The sequence below is a fragment of the Protomyctophum bolini genome (genome assembly GCF_963924005.1).
Source record: "Protomyctophum bolini genome assembly, chromosome: 17".
Classification (NCBI taxonomy): Eukaryota; Metazoa; Chordata; class Actinopteri; order Myctophiformes; family Myctophidae; genus Protomyctophum; species Protomyctophum bolini.
The window spans coordinates 38840617-38859672 of NC_137878.1; the positions used below are offsets into that span (position 1 = coordinate 38840617).

The 19056-nt window shown below is 45.0% G+C and overlaps 1 protein-coding gene across 3 annotated transcripts in view; it reads left to right on the top strand.

The window, feature by feature from the left end:
- Window positions 1–19056, top strand: part of elmo1 (engulfment and cell motility 1 (ced-12 homolog, C. elegans)) — a 208649-nt gene that overhangs the window by 47483 nt on the left and 142110 nt on the right. For all 3 annotated transcript variants that reach the window (XM_080788282.1, XM_080788283.1, XM_080788284.1), the window contains 2 exons: window positions 13995–14030; window positions 16541–16640. In XM_080788282.1, coding sequence (XP_080644408.1) covers window positions 13995–14030; window positions 16541–16640 — 136 coding nt within the window. The remainder of the gene's footprint in view (window positions 1–13994; window positions 14031–16540; window positions 16641–19056) is intronic.

Sequence of the window (19056 nt, forward strand, 5' to 3'; positions counted from 1 at the left end):
AAAGGCGTGCATATATACAGTATATTCAGAAGTATGGCTGAAACTGTAATGTATTGTTTTGCAAACAATTCCTGAATTATATCCATTATTTTTTTGCAATTACCGGTAATATAATAATCACAATGTGAACGTGTCACTTGTAGATGTGCTTTTTCTTCACTAGCATGACCGTTTTTTTTTTTAAGATTTTGAAGTTGATTATCTTTGAGCCCAGGAAGCTTTCAGAAGGTTCCCTTTCCATGACCCTTCTATCATCTCAGAAATGTTTGACATCTGAAACATTTTCTAAATATGAATTTAATGCACATGCTACTTCTGTCTGATTTTACTTCAGTCATGCTAGTGTTAAAAAATACGCTTTTCTACTACAATGACAGCCAAGACGAGGATTATATAATCAAAAAGGAATTATGCTGCGTCTCTCACTCTGTGTGTGTTTGTGTACAGCGGTCTTTATTGACGGCGCTAATGCCACGGCACACACACACACACACACACACACACACACACACACACACACACACACACACACACACACACACACACACACACATGCTGCCTGAGAGACACTCTGCAACAAAACTGAAAGCTGCTGAGAAGATTCCAACAGACGTGCAGAGAATGTCAGAGAGGCAGGGCCTCAAATCTGATCTACAATCTCACAACGCATCGCGTTGCGAAGCATTGAGAGCTTGTAGATCAGCAAAAAAAATTTGGGGGGGGGGGGCGTGACCCCCACACTAGCTATACTGAAGATTCTTTCAGCGCAAAATGCTGCGTTCGAGTTCAGGAGAGTTCTGGAAAAGGCAATTCACCTTTACGCTAAGCTCCGCGCTCACTCATTCCAATGTAAATATCATGGATTTTTACACATTAAATACTGGATCATTTTTGGAACCTAGACCTTCACAAATCTCTTCCAAATCCGTCAACAAGGCCTGCCGTATGCACTGTCTGGAAAAATATGTGTGTGACATTTCTTTTTTTAAAACAATGTTTTGTCATAATATGGAAAACTATTGGTGGAGAGGTTTTGTCTAACTAAATGCTAATAGCTGTGATTGGACCATAGCAGTTTGGGGAGGGGCTTAGCTATAGGTCAATTCTCATGAATGCTGCCTTCGGGTGTGACAAGGAAAGGAAAGGAAAGGAAAGGAAAGGAAAGGTTGTGCATTGGCATTTCTTTCACCGTGTAGTAAATACTTCTTTACATGCGGTTAAAAGGGCAGGGGATGAAGCCCCCTTTGATGTCTGTGTGTGCACGTGCCTGGATTGAAATGTTACACACCACACTGTGTGTGTGTGTGTGTGTGTGTGTGTGTGTGTGTGTGTGTGTGTGTGTGTGTGTGTGTGTGTGTGTGTGTGTGTGTGTGTGTGTGTGTGTGTGTGTGTGTGTGTGTGTGTGTGTGTGTGTGTGTGTGTGTGTGTGTGTGCGTGCGTGCGTGCGTGCGTGGAGAACATCTCCTCAGCTGAAAGGTCAGAGTGAGTTCAACCACATTCATGCTGAGACACAATTTCTCAGTGATGCTGAAAGAGAGAGAGAGAGAGAGACACATATAGTACACATATAGTAATTCTCTCTCTCTCTCTCTCTCTCTCTCTCTCTCTCTCAATGTTTTAAATTAAATTAAATTCAAATAGCTTCATTGGCATGAATGTAATTACAATATCGCCAAAGCATAAAATGCAGCAAAAGAATTAACAGAAAAAAAGAAAACAATAGAAAACAATATCAAACATATACATAGAACATTAACTTTCTTGTTTGTGTAACGAGACATTGTGAAGCCCCATTCAGACCGAAGAAGCTGCTTTAAAAAGCAGAAGCAGAAATCTAAAAGACGCAGCTTTTTTTTGAGAAAGTGGGCGTGTACAAGGTACCTGTCACTCAAGCTGCCTGGACTGGCTGTCTGGCTTTGAGACGAGAGACAGGCAGTTTGAGCAGATGCGCATTTGAAAGTCTAAAATGTAAAATAGCGACTGTAGAGGAGACATACTTATATATTTAGTTACATCATAACCTATGTATGGATGAATAAATAATATAATCTTGGTAAACTTGTTTGTAAATAACCGAACGGACCGGATCTCAATCCTCCCCGTCTTCAGCGCTCATGTCTCCCCCCCACTCCGCTCTCCTCTCCCCCAGCTGGCCACGAGCGAAACCCTCCGGGCATTTTTTTTAAATGGCGGCTCTGTATGTAATGTTAATGTTGATTTAGAAAGAGCATACCGTAGAAATACAATTGTATATATCCAGCACGTCGTAAAAGCAATTAAAACAGCTTATGTTTACGTGCGATTTCCGGACATTCAGTCCCAAGTCTCCCGTGGAAGGGAGCCCCCATCTCGGCGCTGTCTGTCTGTCACTGACCTCGGCTGGCTATATGTGGCAGTAGCCTAGAGTCAGACCGCTCCTCCACCACCCCCACGGACCCTCACCGTTTACACTGACTACAGCATCAGCACATTTAAAGTTTGCTTATAATTAGCAGATGATGTGAAACATTGTGCCAACTAGTAGTAGGCTATGCATACTTTAATTACTTAATTAATAATCAATATCACGGTGATATTATCACCGGAACGGAGTCCAGTGCAACGGACATGTGCACATGCATATCATACAACTGATATAAACTTTATATCAGTTGTATGATATGCATGTGCATAGAGAGATCAATAATTAATAGCCTTTATAATAAAGGCTTGTGGTGGATAGACACACACTGAACAGTTATTAATGACATTTATAATTCACTGCGTTCCTGTCCATGTTATATATGGTTGTTCCTCTCACTTTAATGCAAGGCATAGTGTGTTACCTTAGGAGCTTTGACGTAGTAACAAGTTGACGTTTTATCTATGCGACAAGTTTGTTGTTGTCTCTCTCTTCTGTTAAAATAAACGGAGTGCCACCATCGTTGGCTTTTCCAATACGAGAATAAATCTCCCTTTTCTCTCTGCCTACATCGGCACTCCTACATTGGTGACCCCGATACTCTTGGACGTTTCCAGAGTTTTATTATATACTGAACATGTCAGCCTCGCTCAAATTGCCCGACTTTTGGGAACAGAATTCCAGCGCTTGGTTCGCACAGGCGGAGGCGCAATTCGCCATCAAAGAGATCACAGTTGATGAAACAAAGTTTTATCATGTGGTGGCAGCTCTTACGAGCGCGACTGCGGGGAGAGTGGTGAGTCTACTAGAACGTCCGCCGGCGAGGAATAAATACGGCACTTTGAAGGCGCATTTACTGGAGACTTTTGGACTTAATGAATCCGAGCGTGCGCGCCAACTCCTCTCGCTTCCCGGTCTCGGCGACAGTAAGCCGTCGGAGCTGATGGATCACATGCTGGCTCTGCTGGGAGACCATCAGCCTTGTTTTCTTTTCAAGGAACTCTTCCTGCAACAGCTTCCAGACCAGGTTCGTTTGGCACTCGCAAATTCTGCTATTACTGATTTTCGTCTGCTGGCCAGGGAGGCAGATAAATTTTTCTCAGCCGGCAAGAAATGTTTTGCAGCCACGCCCACTACTACCTCCAGTGATGACAATGCATATCAGCCATACTCCATCTCTGCCACTAACTCTATGCCCCGACGTGCAAAGCAGTCAGGAGGATTATGTTTCTACCATGCCAAGTTTGGCAATAAAGCCAAGAAATGCCTTCCTCCCTGTACATTCAGTGCGTCGGGAAACGCACCGGCCGCCACCTATTAGCAGCCGTGGGTGACGGCCATACCAGCGGCTTGTTGTTTATCACTGACGCCCTCTCCGGTCGTCGTTTTTTGTGTGATACAGGCGCCCACATGAGTACGTTGCCAGCTTCAGCCACAGACATTCGCACAGGGCCACGCGGCCCCCCCCTTGTGGCAGCCAATGGCAGCACAATCCACACCTTTGGCACACGCACTGTGACGGTGTGTTTTGCTGGTCAGCGTTTCACATGGGATTTTGTGTCGGCGGAAGTCTCCACCCCCCTCTTGGGCGCTGATTTCTTTTTTGCCAATAAACTTCTGGTCGACGTGAGGAACCGACGCCTCGTCCATGCCGAGACGTTCAGCTCATTTCCGTGTGAGCACAGTGGCACTGCCCCGACAAGGCTGTCCAGTGCCCTCTCACCTGCTGATGACTTTTCTCACCTCCTCAACGAGTTCTCAGACATAACCACGCCTACTTTTTCGTCCGCCTCCACCAAACATGGCGTGTTGCATTACATCTCCACCGAGGGCCCACCTGTGCACGCCAAGGCCCGTCGTCTTGACCCACACAAGCTCGCCATCGCTAGGACGGAGTTCGATGCAATGGAGCGCCTTGGAATCGTACGTCGGTCAAACAGTCCCTGGGCCTCCCCCCTTCACCTGGTGCCCAAGTCCAATGGTGGTTGGCGCCCGTGTGGCGACTACCGGCGCCTTAATGCTGCCACTACGCCTGACCGCTACCCTATTCCACACATCCATGACTTTTCGGCCCATCTGGCGGGTGCAACTATTTTTTCAAAAGTGGACCTTGTCCGAGGCTATCACCAGGTGCCTGTGCATCCTCAGGACATCCCAAAGACAGCGGTAATCACCCCGTTTGGGCTTTTTGAGTTTCTCAGGATGCCGTTCGGACTAAAAAATGCTGCCCAAACCTTTCAGCGTTTGATGGACACGGTTCTGCGCGATTTGTCATTCGTTTTTGTCTACCTCGATGACATTTGTCTGGCCAGCTCGTCGAAAGCGGAGCATCTGTCGCACCTACGGCTTCTCTTCAGTCGTCTCAGGCAGCACGGCTTGATCATCAACCCGGCGAAGTGCCAGTTTGGAGTTTCTGCTATGGATTTCCTGGGCCACCACATCACTACAGCCGGAGCGATTCCACTGCCCTCGAAGGTGGAGGCAGTGCTGAAGCTCCCACGGCCTCTCACGGTCAGGGCTCTACAGGAGTTCTGTGGCATGGTAAATTTTTACCACCGTTTTGTGCCTCGTGCTGCCGACCTGATGCGGCCCCTGTACAGCGCTCTCAAGGGGAAAAACCCTCCTAAGCACCCCATTTCTTGGTCCGCAGAGATGTTGGCGGCTTTCTCTGCGACAAAACATGCCCTCGCGGGGGCGACCATGCTGGCTCACCCAGTGCCGGGGGCTCCTGTTGCTCTCACCACGGACGCGTCAGATTATGCTGTGGGTGCTGTTCTCCAGCAGTTGGTCAAGAGCGTTTGGCAACCGCTCGCTTTTTTCAGCCGCCAACTTCGTTCCAGCGAGCAGAAATATAGCACTTTTGACCGTGAGCTTCTCGCCCTGTATTTAGCGGTTCGCCACTTCCGTTTCCTGCTGGAGGCTCGTCCGTTCACTGCCTTTGTTGACCACAAGCCTTTGACTTTCGCCATGGCCAAGGTGTCGGAACCATGGTCGGCCAGGCAGCAGCGCCACCTGGCGTTCATCTCTGAATTCACCACGGACGTCCAACACGTGTCAGGCAAGGACAATCCCGTGGCTGACTGCCTCTCTCGTGTAGTCATTGGAGCTGTGCATCTAGGGATCGATTATACCCGGATGGCTGTGGACCAGGCCTCGGACCCTGACATTCAGGCTTACAGGACAGCGGTCACTGGCCTCGAGTTGGCCGACGTACCTTTTGGCGATGACGGCACGACACTACTGTGCGACGTGTCTCTGGCACTACCACGTCCTGTGGTGCCGCAGGTCTGGCGGCGGACTGTTTTTGACGCCATACATGGGCTCTCGCACCCAGGCAGTAAGCCGTCACAACGTCTTGTGGTGGCAAAGTTTGTCTGGCATGGCATGAAGAAGGACATTCGCGAATGGGCCAGAACCTGCGTGGCATGCCAACGTGCAAAGATCCATCGTCATGTTAAGGCCCCTTTGGAGCCCTACACTGTTCCTGAACGGCGTTTTGACCATGTCAATGTTGACCTTGTGGGACCCCTTCCTCCCTCCAGGGGATTTACTCACCTCCTGACTATGGTGGACAGGACCACCCGTTGGCCGGAGGCAGTCCCACTGTCGGCAACAACAGCGGCTGATGTGGCACGGGCCTTCATCGGTACCTGGGTCGCCCGGTTCGGTGCCCCCTCTGATCTGTCTTCCGATCGTGGCCCCCAGTTCACTTCCGAACTCTGGACTTCTGTTTCTCATCAGTTGGGTGTCTCGCTCCACCGCACGGCGGCATACCACCCCCAGGCCAACGGCATGTGTGAACGCTTTCACAGGGACATGAAGGCTGCGCTTAAGGCTACTCTCCAGGACGACACCTGGATTGACAGACTCCCCTGGGTGATGCTGGGGATTAGGACTGCGCCTAAGGAAGACCTCCTTTCTTCCTCGGCGGAGTTAGTTTATGGCCAGACCCTCAGGGTCCCAGGGGATTTTATTCCCTGCACTACTGTCCCCTGGTCTGCTTCTGACCAACGCCGTACTCTCCTGGATGCTGCTAAGACTTTCCTGCCCGTCCCGACCTCACACCACTGCCTGCCCCGGGTGCACATCCCCCCTGACCTGCGAGCGGCGGGGTATGTGTTTATCCGCCATGATGCCCATCGTGGACCCCTGCAACCGCCTTACGATGGTCCTTACCGGGTGGTGGAGGCTGGCGACAAGACGTTTGTTGTTGATGTTGGGGGCAGGTTGGATCGCATCTCAGTGGACCGGCTGAAGCCAGCCCACCTGGATTTGAGCCGCCCGGTTGAAGTGGCTCAGGCACCGCGCCGCGGTCGTCCCCCGGGTGGGGCTCCCTTGGAACCGGTCCGACCACCTTTGGATCTCCCACACGGCCGCCCGGCGCCTGCTTGCCGTCAGCACCCGTCGGTCGCCCTCCCGCTGCGGCCCCCTCTGCCTACCCAGGAGCTTCGGAATAGCTTTGGGCGGGTCATTCGGGTCCCTGGTCGTTTCACTGGGCCAGTTCTTGTGAATTCTGGGGGGACGTGTGTGGTGGATAGACACACACTGAACAGTTATTAATGACATTTATAATTCACTGCGTTCCTGTCCATGTTATATATGGTTGTTCCTCTCACTTTAATGCAAGGCATAGTGTGTTACCTTAGGAGCTTTGACGTAGTAACAAGTTGACGTTTTATCTATGCGACAAGTTTGTTGTTGTCTCTCTCTTCTGTTAAAATAAACGGAGTGCCACCATCGTTGGCTTTTCCAATACGAGAATAAATCTCCCTTTTCTCTCTGCCTACATCGGCACTCCTACAGGCTATTAATTATTGATCTCTCTCGCGCACACACACACACGCGGTGCATACGACGCGCTGGGGACTCTGGACTTTAGTTCTTTGTCTATAGACTATATATATATATATATGCTCATTTATAAACCGTGTGTGTGTTTAGTCCACGGTCAGAGACAGCTACGGGGTTCAGTTGTTCACCTCGGTGGGAACCGGGAGGGGGTAATTACTGCAGGGGCACTGAGAGAGAACTGGCTCGCAAGTGAGTCCCGTGTCGGCTCCTCCACCGTCCACGGTGCTCAATATCTCACACACACACACACACACACACACACACACACACGTGTTCTATCTATCTATAAATATAGGCTATCTACTATCTTTCAACTTTTGGTATGAGGTTCATCGATAGGCCTACATGAACGCAATAGACCAATTTAAATGATTCCCTCAAATAAATCTTATATGCGATTGGTTTATCGATTCAGAACGCAGCAAACCAATCACAAAACATGGGCAACATATTGCATAAATAGAGGGGGTACATACAACTGATATAAGGTATGATCAAGGCCCCACTCCTGTAGTACGTACATTACTAGCGCCACTGTACCACGGTGATATAGTGCCTCGGGTGACCTGCGGCCAGACCCCGTCGTCGAGGAGAAACCTCGAGCGAAAGTGGACCGACTTCTGGACCCTGTGGCCCGGCCCGCGGAGGACCCCCTAAATTGAGACTGGGTGTCGAGGAGCGTACACCAGTGGTCAACTCCCTGTGCTCAGGGCGAGGTCCCGCGACAAGGGCAATTAATTTTAGTGCGAGGAAACGTCCAGCAAAACACACGAGGACCGGCACAGAAACGCGCTGACAGCGGGCTGCTGTTTTTGGGAAAACTCCGACACAATATTGTTTAGTTGTTTGTCTATCTATCTATATCTGCTAATTTATCAACCGTGTGTGTGTGCGTGCACTGTTTAGTCCACAAACAGTCCACAAGCGACGGATAGCGTTCTGGAGAGTTCAGTTCAGTAGTTCATCCATAGCTTCGATGAGAACCGGAGGGGGGGGTGAATGCACGATGACTTGTCCCCAGAAACGTGACACTCGCGACGGCACACGGAACACAACCTGTTTTCACCGCTTCGACAACTTGTTTCTCATATAAACTTTAATTTCTATCACAAAATATGCTATGGTCTTGCCAAATATCCATTCATATTTCATATACAGCCCATATTCAAAAAGTTTATTTTTTAATGCGGACAATTGGGTCGGACAGCTTTCCAGAGGGTTTTCGGTTTTGTAAAATGAGCTCAACTCCGCCTCCTCAAACCACGCTGTGCTCTGATTGGCTACACGCAGATTTTTAAAGCTCCAGCTTTTAAAAGCTGCTTTAAAGTTCAGGTCCGGTGAGGAAAAAAAAACGCAAAAACAAAAAAAGCTATTGTTCCAGCTTTTAAACGCAGAAGCTGTTCTGCATAGAGATAACATGGGACGAAGAAGCAGAAGCTAGCTTCTGCTTCTTCAATGTGAACGGAGCTTGAGGACAGTTTTCCCCGGAGTTGAAGCCTGATTATAATGATTTCATTTGGCCTACTGTATGTACAGTATGCCAGCTCCTGGAGTCGTGACGCTGCATGGCCACCTCTGTAACAATCCTGGCGTCGTGGCCTTTTCAAACGTGAAGCGAGGAACGCAGGCATCAAACATCAAACGATACAAACAGGACTGACATACAGGACATGGCATACAAATACCTAGTACATTTCAAACGTAATAAGACTAGTAGCCTAATAATAAGAAATAAGAAAAGGGTAGGTTTACTCTAATAATCACTCTGAAACACAGCATACACAAAATAAATACACCTAAAATAATCATGAATGGTTGCAGCTTTGGTTTTCAAGCAACCATTTTTTTCAGATTGTATTTAAAAGAGGAAAATGTAGCACAGTCCCTTATATACGCAGAGGAAGGCCATTCCATTTTACACAACCCTGTACTGAGAGGACATTTTGGCCCAATGTTGTTGTTTGCCGGTGCGACACTTGGCAGTCTCCTCGAGTTGTTGCTCTGGTACTGATTCCCCTGTCGGGCTTCACGTTTGAAAGGCCCTTCAGGCTGTATAATCACTTGGCTTTGTGACTTAACCCATTCTGACCTGAGATCAGATCCATACGAGGTTTCCACTGGACACACACTGGTCTGATTAACCCATTCTGACCTGAGATCAGATTCTAAAAAATGTCAGTCGTTCTTCGATTTTTCAAAAAAATAGCAGATCTACAAGCTCGTAGCGCGCCACTCGGTGGCGCGCTATGAGCTTGTAGATCTGCTATTTTTCAATAGCTAAAGCATAACATGGTGCTAACACGTTCCCGTTCAGAATGGGTTAATAGGCAACTTTTGTTTTTGCCTAAGTTGGGGAGTAGTAAGTCAGTAAGTAAATTGGCTCAGGTTTAATCCTATTTCATTCTATTTAATCCTCTTATGTTGCATAACTGACAGACAGTGTTATTTTGTAATTTAAAGGTCATATAGCCTAAATTGTTTTGGTGAAATTATAAACTAATTGTAAAATGACTTATACTGAATATCTTGATGATGATGATGATTATGATGATGATGATGATGAGGAGGATGGGCTTAAGGCAGAGAAGTCACAGTCAAATCGGTCTGAAACTTGAGATGTTGATGAACCAAGAAGTAGTGCAAGAATAATCAAAGTCCGTCTTGAGAGCACTACTTCTGTTGACGGGGACAGAGGAAATTCAGAAAGAAATAAGAAAAGGCCGCACACTCAGTCATAGCCACGATAATTTCAGCATCTTATTTTTCAATCTTTACCGCCCCAAGGCCATTAGCACGATCACCGATACTGGTGAGCACCCTTCAACCTGTTTGTCTACCAAAAGAGGGAAGTATGCCTTGTGACAGACACAGACAGACAGACAGACAGATAGACAGACAGACAGACAGACCATAGTCCGAACATGCATTAAGGTTGGCGAACATGCACTGCTCCCTCATTATGTCCGATAAAACTGTTACTTTTCAGCATTCAAATTCAAAAGTATACAGATCTACAAGGTCGAAACGCGTCGCTGCATGTGCGCCTCATTTTCGAGCTTGTGGATCAAAGTAGGGCGTTCATTTAGGCAAAAAGGGCTAGAATATGGAAATAAGGCTTTTGTTCCCGGCAGCGACGATATTAGGTTTTCTTGGAAATGAGCCCTAGCTGCTAAACACTGATTCAGAGTGCAGTGTGTGGGTGTTTGGTTTTGTCTCTTTCACAGAAGGAGCTTGAAAAACACACTTACCCATTCCGTATATACAGTGGCTTATCTCCATATTATATATTTTTTGTTCAAATGTAGCTACTAATGAATGATCACACTACAGCAGGGGTGCGGCGTGCCCACACTTATGCGCCACGTCTGTGTGCGTGCGTGTCTGGCTGTCTGCGTGTCTGGCTGTCTGCGTGTGTGTTGTGTACGGTTGTAATGCACGTAACTCGAGAACCGTTTGCCCCACCGACTTCATATTTGACACACCCGTTCCACACCCCCACGGGGAGTGCAGTGCCTGGACTCGAGTCAGTAGATCGGAACCCACGGTTCCGATCGCGGCACAAAGCGACACGTTTTGATCTTGCAGATGCAAAGTAAAAGGTACTCGCACATTTTCATGTTTTCTGAATTACAGCCGACATACAAGCTCACAACACGAACATGTTGTGAGCTTGTTTTTTAACGGCAAAAGTATTAAATGGTTAATGTTAAGTATTCATAATCATAATCTAAATATGCTCAGAAACTAACTAAAGTTGTCAAATGACTGTAGTTCAGTACAAAAGATATTCGCCTCTGAGATGTAGTGGAGTTTTTAATAGTCACTTTCACACCAGTTTTATTTATTTTTTCAGAATATTTTGATTTACCGGTAGTCTTATCAATGTGCAAGTGGGGCTCAGCCCTCCCTATCTTATGGAGTAAAGATGAGAAATTATTATTATTATTTTTTAGAATGGATACTTTTATATTCTGGTATAATCTAAAACAGCAACAGCATCAAATTGTTACAAGAAAAACACAAAATAGGTCCAAATGGGTCTGATTTTCTTTACAGCCCAAAAGGCTTCCATTGTGTTGAATGATTGACAGCTGCCAATAAACACGGCTGCTTGGTTGACTTGCCATTGGGGCTAAAATCTCCCAGCCCCAGAGCCAATAGAGGGCTGTGCTCAGCCCTAAGGCCCGCCTCAGACCGTGAGGTCATTGGCCTTTGATCAATCACAGCACCTGCTCGTGACGTGTTTGTGGTTGTTTGAAAGAATGGCGGGTGGAAAGGAAAGGTACTATGTTTACCCAGGGTAAAATAATGGTATTTTAAATGAAAATAAGTGTATTATTTACTTTATAGTCTGTTTTGTCCCGTGTCCGCGGAGGGGAAAATTAAGTTAAGAGACTGCGGGAGCATATACCCGGTAGTCCATTTTGGATATAACAAAAGGAAAGGAGACAAAATACGTTTTGTGAGTTTTTGAAATGCTTGCTTGGGCGGCAAACAGCTGACCGCACACTGACACCGGACCCACAGAAAGGTATTATTGTGTTCTGCTTCATTCATCTCACAAAGTTAATTAAGAAACTGGTTTAATGACATTAAAAGTGTCTCGAGCTCATTGAGTTGGGAAGAGAGAGAGAGAGAGGCTGTGTTTGTGTGCGTGTGTTACTGTTGTTTCGGTGCTGCGTGCGTGCGCACGTGCGTGTGCGTGTGCCTTGTAAATTGCTTGCGTCTTTATTCCATTTTGGTCGGCGCCTTTTGCGCCAGTTGCGCGCGCGCGTGTGTACGTGTGTGTGTGTGTGTGTGTGTGTGTGTGTGTGTGTGTGTGAGAGTGAGTGTGTGTTTGATTCGTCTCGGCGCTTGTGTGTGTGTGTGTGTGTGTGTGTGTGTGTACTGTCATTATTAATGACAGTATAAGAGCAGCTATATCCACAGTAGCCTACATACAAATACAAACAATGTTCAGTGGAGTGTTTGTTGTGGTCATGATGCACTTCTGTTGTCGTGGAGCACTTGCTGTAGCAAAGTATAGGCCTGTAGTAGGCTAGTGTCATTGCTGTACTTTGATATCTGGAATATGATGCTATATTGCTGCAGGTTGAACTAGTAGCATAATATAGTATAATCACTGCCAGCCGCCACTTACACACCATTATCATGTCTTAATAGTCCTATTTAGTCTTCTGAAAAACCATAGCCTTTTAGTCTTAGGTCTTTTAATAGTCAACCAAATCCAAATTAACACTGTTTTCACACCACCGCTCAAGTGGGGCTCTGTCATTTGAAGTGGAATGCTACCCCCTGCTGGCCAACATGTGGCGTTGCTTGTTTGGAATGATTGAAATCACAGGGACATCTACTTTCCTCAGAGACCACTGCGAATTTCTCTTCCATATGCTGGGGGAATTGTGCCAGCACCACCTAATCCACTGTATTGGGCTGCTGTTGTTGAGCACAATACCAGAATCCTCAACAAATCTAAAAAGAAAACTCAGTTTAGAGAGGCATATTTATGCTTTTTTGTAGCATATATATTTTGTTTCACATACACCACATGTATGTTCTCAATTTAACGCTGACAAAAGAAGTAGCTCAAAGTATATAGCTGAGCTACTTTTCCTATGTAGCTGTAACTTTTCAAGCTATACATTTCTCCATGATGGGGCAGAAATGTATCTTGATCAAGCTACTGCCATGGTGAGATACCTGTAGATGTACAAGCTACGCTTTCAAAGTACAGTAGCTCACCCAACCAGGGGCTCCATGTTTGTCACCGCTAAAACACTGATCCCTTATCCCTAAACATTTTTTTTTTACTATTTTGCAAAACATTTTTGAATATGGTAGTTAAAATGGCCCAGTCTACAAGCTCACAACGTGTCAATGTAGATTGGCTATAGTTGAACTATTCAAAAATGTTTTTCAAAATAGTAAAAAAAAAAAAGGCAAATAATTTTAGGGATAAATAAGGGGTTTAGCGGTGACTGAAATGGAGCCCCAGGTCTACCAATCAGGCGAGACACAGCTGTGGAACGGAAATCTTTGATGGATATTAACAGCTTTGTTTAAAACAAAACTAAACTAAACGCACAAAAAAAAAATCCATTTCCACATTTACACTCACTTACTTTTCAGCTAAAATAAATCACTATACATAGTAGTATTTCATCTTTATCAATACTATAGGGTTCAACTCGCTCATTTAAATTAAAATGGTTGAAGGTCTTTTCACTTTGACTGCATCACAGTGTCGACTCACTGAAACGGCTTATCTTTTCTTGCGAAATGCAAATGTGGTTTGGCAAAAATGTTACGTATCAGCATTGTGTATGCATATAGTGCCTATTAAGTATAGAAGCAGCCTATCCTTATTTGATGTGATGCATAAAGTAGTATAGAGTTGGTTGACAGGCTGCATTTTCAACTGGTTGCTTTGCATGCGTTCAGTGTTTTAAATAGGAATCAACTTATTATTGGTCAAATGTAATTTTTTCCCCCCAACTGTCGACTCAAGCCACCCATACTCTCGCAAAAAACAACGTCAAAGTATTTAGCCTATTGAATAAACTGTTAATTTAATGCACTTGTATTGTTGTCTACATCAGTCTTTAACCTTTAAATCTGTTCTAAAATGTCATAATCTCTCTAGTTTTTCCCCCATCTAGGCATATCATTATGAGACTGCAAGACTGTACATTCACCCGTACCGTACTGTACGTTAACGCCAAAGTTTCTCAAATCTTTACAGGCGATATCAGAAACTGCAGAAGATTATGAAGCCCTGGTAAGCTCCGCCCCCCCCCCCCCCCCCCCCCCCACCCCGACAACTTTCAAAAGCCGGCTAACGTCATTGGCTCTGTGCTCTTCTAACCCCCCCCCCCCCTCCCTCCCCCCCTCGCTGGGCGGAGTCTGCATGATCTAGACCCCGCCCCCCCTCCACTCCGGTGCCTTTTATGGGAAAAAATAACATCTTTTTTTATGTGTTTTTATTTTCACTAATAATAGGCTTCCGTGTTGAGATTGGTGTCTCTCTACGACTCACGCAACTCTAAGCTTTCTCTCTCTTTTTCCCCGTTTTGTTTAGATTGTGCATGTGGTATTATGGGCAATAAGGTTTAAATGTAACCTTTTTTAAAGCTGCTATAAGCAATACTATGTCCATTTATTTTATTTATTTATTTAAATTTGTTGGTATTCAGACAGCCAGCAATGAATGAAACACTCCCATAAATAAATGTAGTCTCTATGACACATCTAGGGGCCACAATCTGCATTCAAAGATGTTCCTAGAAGCTTTGTCATTGGAAGAAATGTAAATCGACCAATGACAAAGCTTCTAGGAAAATCTTTGAATGCAGATTGCGGCCCCTAGATGTGTCACAGACACAAACACAGATTTTGCGAGCATTTTACCCATTGCTGGCTGTCTGAATATATATATATATATTTTTTTTTACATATTGCTTATATCAGCTTTAACTGTCACTGTCTCTGGTTCCTGGGGGGAGATGCACCGACTGAAAGAACACCCAGATTCACCTCAAATATGAAATGTAGCCTAATAAGAAATGATTATCTGTCTGTTTTCTCATACAAAGTTACCATGGTTTTTAATATTTGATATGACCGTTAAATCATAACCTTCCAGAACCCGTGAAGTTATTTGATTTATTTATTTTAATTTCCATTATAACCAGAACCACCCCTGAAGGGTGAGTTATGTCATTAAAAAAGGTGTGATGCGTTGTGCGCTTACATTTATGAAAATAAAAGTTTTTAAGTTATTTAGACCTTACGTCGAAATAAATAAAAAACTTCGCTCTGAAATAATATATATTCAAAGATTTGTGCTGCAGACAATCTAGTGCAGTTGGTTGCCCTGGAAAATCTAGTGGGTTTGTGTCGCGACCGCTGTTCAGAAACTTAAATCTGGGTGTTCTTCATGTCAGAGAGCTCTCTTCAGGTCCACGGGCTTTTCAACAGAGCTGGCTTCCATTTGACCTGAATAACGACTCACACTCATCACACCTTCACTATGCACTTTCTTCAATTTTTGATGCATTCTTCTATCATTTTCTATCATCTACATGATTGAAAAAAATAAATAAATGAACTGTAAATGGTAACGAGGACGTTAATGGGATTATTGGCCAGAACATTGTCAAATAATGTCCACAAGTGGAATGCTGGCGTTATACCCAGTATCCAGTGTGTTTTATTACTCATGCTGTTGCCAATTATTTTATTATTACCAGTATTATGTTTTCATTATGGCGTCATTAGATTTTTGAAGACTCAAAGGCATATAATCCATAAAAATTAAACTGAATGAACGCCTACCTACTAAAATGAGTAGATCAAATGTAGTTAACAGCATCACCACTTGGGGTCAGTAGAGTCCAACTTTACACAGTCAGTATATTATAATGCAGCAGTGCAGACAGACATGGGCAACTGGCTGCCTGGGGGCCACATGTCTCTCTACAGGTCGTTAAACGGGTCCAAACAGTGTTAAGTATAATGTTTGACTGAACCACATCAGTTAGATAAACCACAAGATTGTTATACTGCTATTTAAATACATTAGAATGTATTATTAAATACCTGCCATTAACGGTATTAAAGCCTGCAGGACACACACGACTGTGTTAAAGTGAAGCCGCCATTCTTTTCTTTGTTGTTTCTGATCAGTGCATGACAGCGCCTAACGCTCTCTCTCTCTCTCTCTCTCTCTCTCTCTCTCTCTCTCTCTCTCTCTCTCTCTCTCTCTCTCTCTCTCCAAGCTGCCTGGCTGGCTCTCTGGCGCGCGCTCCCTGCTGTCTGTCTGTAGGGGGCGCTGTCTCTCCCTCCCATAACTATATCTTCTGTCCTGGGGGCTCTCTCTCTCTCTCTTTCGACTGTTGCTCCTACCGTCGTCGGCCCGTCTTTTTGTATGTTTTATTCGTTTTATTTCTCTCAGCATATCTTTGGTGTTGGGCCCCCGGGGGCAGCATCGATGGTTCTGTCTCTGTCTCAGCAAATCTTTGGTGTTCGGGGCCCACCGGGGGAGACGGGAGAGCATTGATGGTTCTGTCTCTGTCTCTCCATCCGTCTCTTTCCTAACTTTTCCTCTCTCTCTCTCTCTCTCTCTCTCTCTCTCTGTCAGCTTTGGCTTCGCAGCTGTGTATGATATTCGACGCCTATATATCTGTCTGTCTGTCTTGTCTTTCTGCCAGTCCATATAGAGTGGTTTTGTATTTTGTGTGTGTGTGTGTGTGTGTGTGTGTGTGTGTGTGTGCGTGTGCTGTCTCGTAGCTTCGGGGAGCTCCTGTCCTTCACCCTGACGGCCTTTGTGGAGCTGATGGACCACGGCATCGTGTCCTGGGACACCTTCTCTGTGGCCTTCATCAAGAAGGTACCATATAGCGTTTATTTCCTTCTCTCTATACTCTTTCCCCCCCCTGGCCAGCCGGGGCGCCTGATGGAGGAGAAAGGAACTGGTTGGAATAACGTGTTCCTTCCACGCGCTATACGTCCAACCCTTAGAGTATATATTAATAGAGACGGGACCCGGAGGAAACCCTGAGGCGAAATGGACATAGTGGTTGAATGTGTCATTGCAGCTCCAGCCAGCGCTGATCTGTTGACTATCATTGCCACACGTTCATGTTATCGGGTCCATGACACGTGAACGCTGTTTCATACGTGAAACAGCGCGCAATGATAGTCAACAGCAGCGCGTTCATGTTATTGGGGCAAATCCATCCCAGAATGCACTCTGTTCCTACCCGGAAGGAGGAGTGAAATCGCCTCATGCGCTTTTGATCAACTTAATGCAAGTGGATGGGAGGAGAACTCTGGTGCCGTCTCTATTCATATATACTCTAAGGTCCCCCCCTGTCAGGTGAAAACTAAAGAAGTATGGCTTGGACTCCTCATGCATTGAAAGAAGCATGAGGTCAGTCCGTTGCTCTCCCCAGGTTGGCAGAGGAAGTGTAGCAACCAGGGTTACATGATTAGATAATTGACGCTGGGTGAAAAAAATGGGTTGAAAAAATTCTGGGCTTAAAAAAAAAAGAATAAAAAATAAAATTCACTGACAAAAACCAAATAAAAACTGAATAAAATGTTAAGCGATGATGACTAAAACTATGAATGTACTGACATTTTCGTCAACAAATAAAAACTACAGGAGAGACTAGTGGAGTAGAGATCGGGTAGAACTAAAAGACCAATTTATGCTTCATGGTTGCATGCTGAAAATAGATCTACAAGCGCTTGTGACACGTTATATTATTATTAGTGTTTTGCCATTATTATTTGGGGCCCACTTGCGATATCCACACGGTTTAGAACCACTGCAGTATGGTACTACTACTGTACACCTACTGTAAAGGTCCTGGTAATGACAGGGATGAGAAGACGTTTGAAACATTGGAGGAGCTTATTTTCCTTTTTTTCTTTAGTTAATCCCATAAGCCTGTATATTATACCGCTTAACCCATTCTCACCGGGCACCCATTTTGGTGTTAGCATCATGTCATGCTTTAGCTATTGAAAAATAGCAGACCTACAAGCTCATAGCGCGCCACCGAGTGGCGCGCTACGAGCTTGTAGGTCTGCTATTTTTGAAAAATCGAAGAACGACTGAAATTTTTTGAATCTGATCTCAGGTCAGAATGGGTTGATCAGACCAGTGTGTGTCCAGTGTAAAACCTCGTATGAATCTGATCTCAGGTCAGAATGGGTTAAACCATTTAGGCCTGACGGCAAAATACATTTAAAAAAGTCTTCTGAACGAATATATGTTCAAAGATCTGTGCCGCATTTTCACGATAATTTTCTTTTAGCAGACCTAGAAGCTCGTAGCGCGCCACTCGGTGGCGCGCTATGAGCTTGTAGATCTGCTATTTTTCAATAGTTAAAACACCAAAAGGGGTTCCTGTTTATTTTGCCTGACGGCAAAATTAAAAAAAAGTATTCTAAATCCTGGCAGTTTTCTGAAAAACCTCATGTTTCTAATATCAGTGGTTCTCAACGTTTTTCATGTCAAGAAACCCAAAAACTATATGTAATTGGCCGTTGACCTCCCCAGAAGCAAAGATTTAAGTTAAAAAACGATCGCTCTAAAAGAATATATATTATTCAAATATTTGCGCCACATCTACAAGCTACTAGGAGCTTGTAGATGTAGATGAGTTTGTAGATCTGCTATTTTTCAGTAGCTAAAGTATGTCATAATTCTTAAAACACCAAAAGGCGTTCCCCGTCCAAAATGGCTTAAGCTTTGCTTTGAGAAGCAGCTCTAATGAGTACTCCAGAGCAACGGCATGTTAAAACAGGTCAGGTTTTCTGGCTCCGTACAGACCTCTGTTTCTATACTATTTTACTGTTGTTCTACTTTTTCCTCTTGTCATAAGAACAGCCACCATCATTATAGAACAACGTTGTTATATCAGCCCAGATAGACACTTTGGAGACGAGGAGAAAAAAAGGGCTGGGGATTAATTGTGCAGCTTTTTGCAGGCTTCATTTCACCCTGAATGCCTGAGGATTGCTCTAACTAACCCGTTGAGACCCGGCCTGACAGTTTTCTTTAAAAAATCCATGTTTTCGTCAGTCGTTCTCATACATTTTCACGTCAAGGACCCCCCAAATATATATGTAATTGGCCGCCGACCCCCCATCTGAAAATATGTTGTTCCAGGGGGGACGCACCCCTCCAGAAGCAAAGATTTGAGCTCTGAAAGAATATATATTCAAAGATTTGTACTACATTTTCACGATTTTTCAAAAATAGAAGACCCACAAGCTCTCTTTGCACTTTGAAT